The 977-nt window shown below is 57.4% G+C and overlaps 1 protein-coding gene across 1 annotated transcript in view; it reads left to right on the forward strand.

Moving 5' to 3' along the window:
• The window catches only part of LHC8 (putative plastid light harvesting protein), a gene marked incomplete at both ends in the record, with an annotated part of 4,436 nt that extends 3,687 nt beyond the window's left edge, over positions 1 to 749 (forward strand). Inside the window, 3 exons of the mRNA XM_009035602.1 lie at positions 1 to 119; positions 174 to 241; positions 311 to 749. Coding sequence (XP_009033850.1) covers positions 1 to 119; positions 174 to 241; positions 311 to 581 — 458 coding nt within the window. The remainder of the gene's footprint in view (positions 120 to 173; positions 242 to 310) is intronic.
• Positions 750 to 977: the final 228 nt, after the last annotated feature.

Here is a 977-nt window from a genome sequence, read left to right on the forward strand (position 1 = left end):
CCTACGTAGGCACGATGATCGGTGACGTCGGATTTGACCCCCTCCGACTCGCTGAGGTGCAGGTGGATCTAAGCTATGCACGCGGCGCAGAGATAAAGCATGGACGCATCGCGATGCTCGTTCGCAGACCTGTGTTGTCAAATGAGCGCCCAAATGAATCACTCTTGTATCAGGCAACCGTTGGATTTCTCGTGCAAGAATACGTGCACCTTCCTGGAGAGGCCTACCAAAATTCGCAACCGTACACATGCCCTGAGTCTTGGAATCACTCTTCTTACCTGTGCTTAATTACTCTCATTGTGATCCCTAGGCTCAAGGCGCCGTGGACTGTGCCATGGGCAGCAAATCTCCAGATCTTGCTACTCGCAGGCTGCGTCGAGCTTGCCACTGCAGACAAGACTTATGGCGACACACCGTGGGACCTCGGATTTGACCCACTATGTTTCCAGGAGGGCAAATCACAAGCAGAACTAGATGACCTTGCCCTCAAGGAGCTCACAAATGGCCGCCTTGCCATGATGGCCTTCGTCGGTATGACCATACAGACGCTACTCTTTGACAAGCCACTCCTCTCAGTGTGAGCAGCAAATATGCGAAATTAGCCGCAAAAGGCGCATTAATACGGCCTACCGCGCAGGGCAGCTGAATGCGGGGACTTCGACGCGTTCCAGTTTGGCCCCCCCGGGGGCCCGGTGGGCATGGGAATCCCAACGGGACTTAGTTCGCGCTTAAGTGCCCCATCCCTGGCGCTATCTCTGCCGGGAGAGCTCGTACGAGACTTGGGGGAGTGCCGGGCACTGTCAATCACCATTTGCGCTGATGTTCCGGCCCTGATGTTCCGGTAGAGGTCTCGCGGATGTTCCGGCTTCCGGCTCTCCCGGGCCCCTCGGTCGCGTGTTCCGGTTCGCCTCAGCTCCTCCTCCTCCTCCTCCTCCTCCTCCTCCTCCTCCTCCTCCTCCTCCTCCTCCTCCTCCTCC

The sequence above is a fragment of the Aureococcus anophagefferens genome, assembly GCF_000186865.1.
Source record: "Aureococcus anophagefferens unplaced genomic scaffold AURANscaffold_3, whole genome shotgun sequence".
NCBI classification, from domain to species: domain Eukaryota; class Pelagophyceae; order Pelagomonadales; family Pelagomonadaceae; genus Aureococcus; species Aureococcus anophagefferens.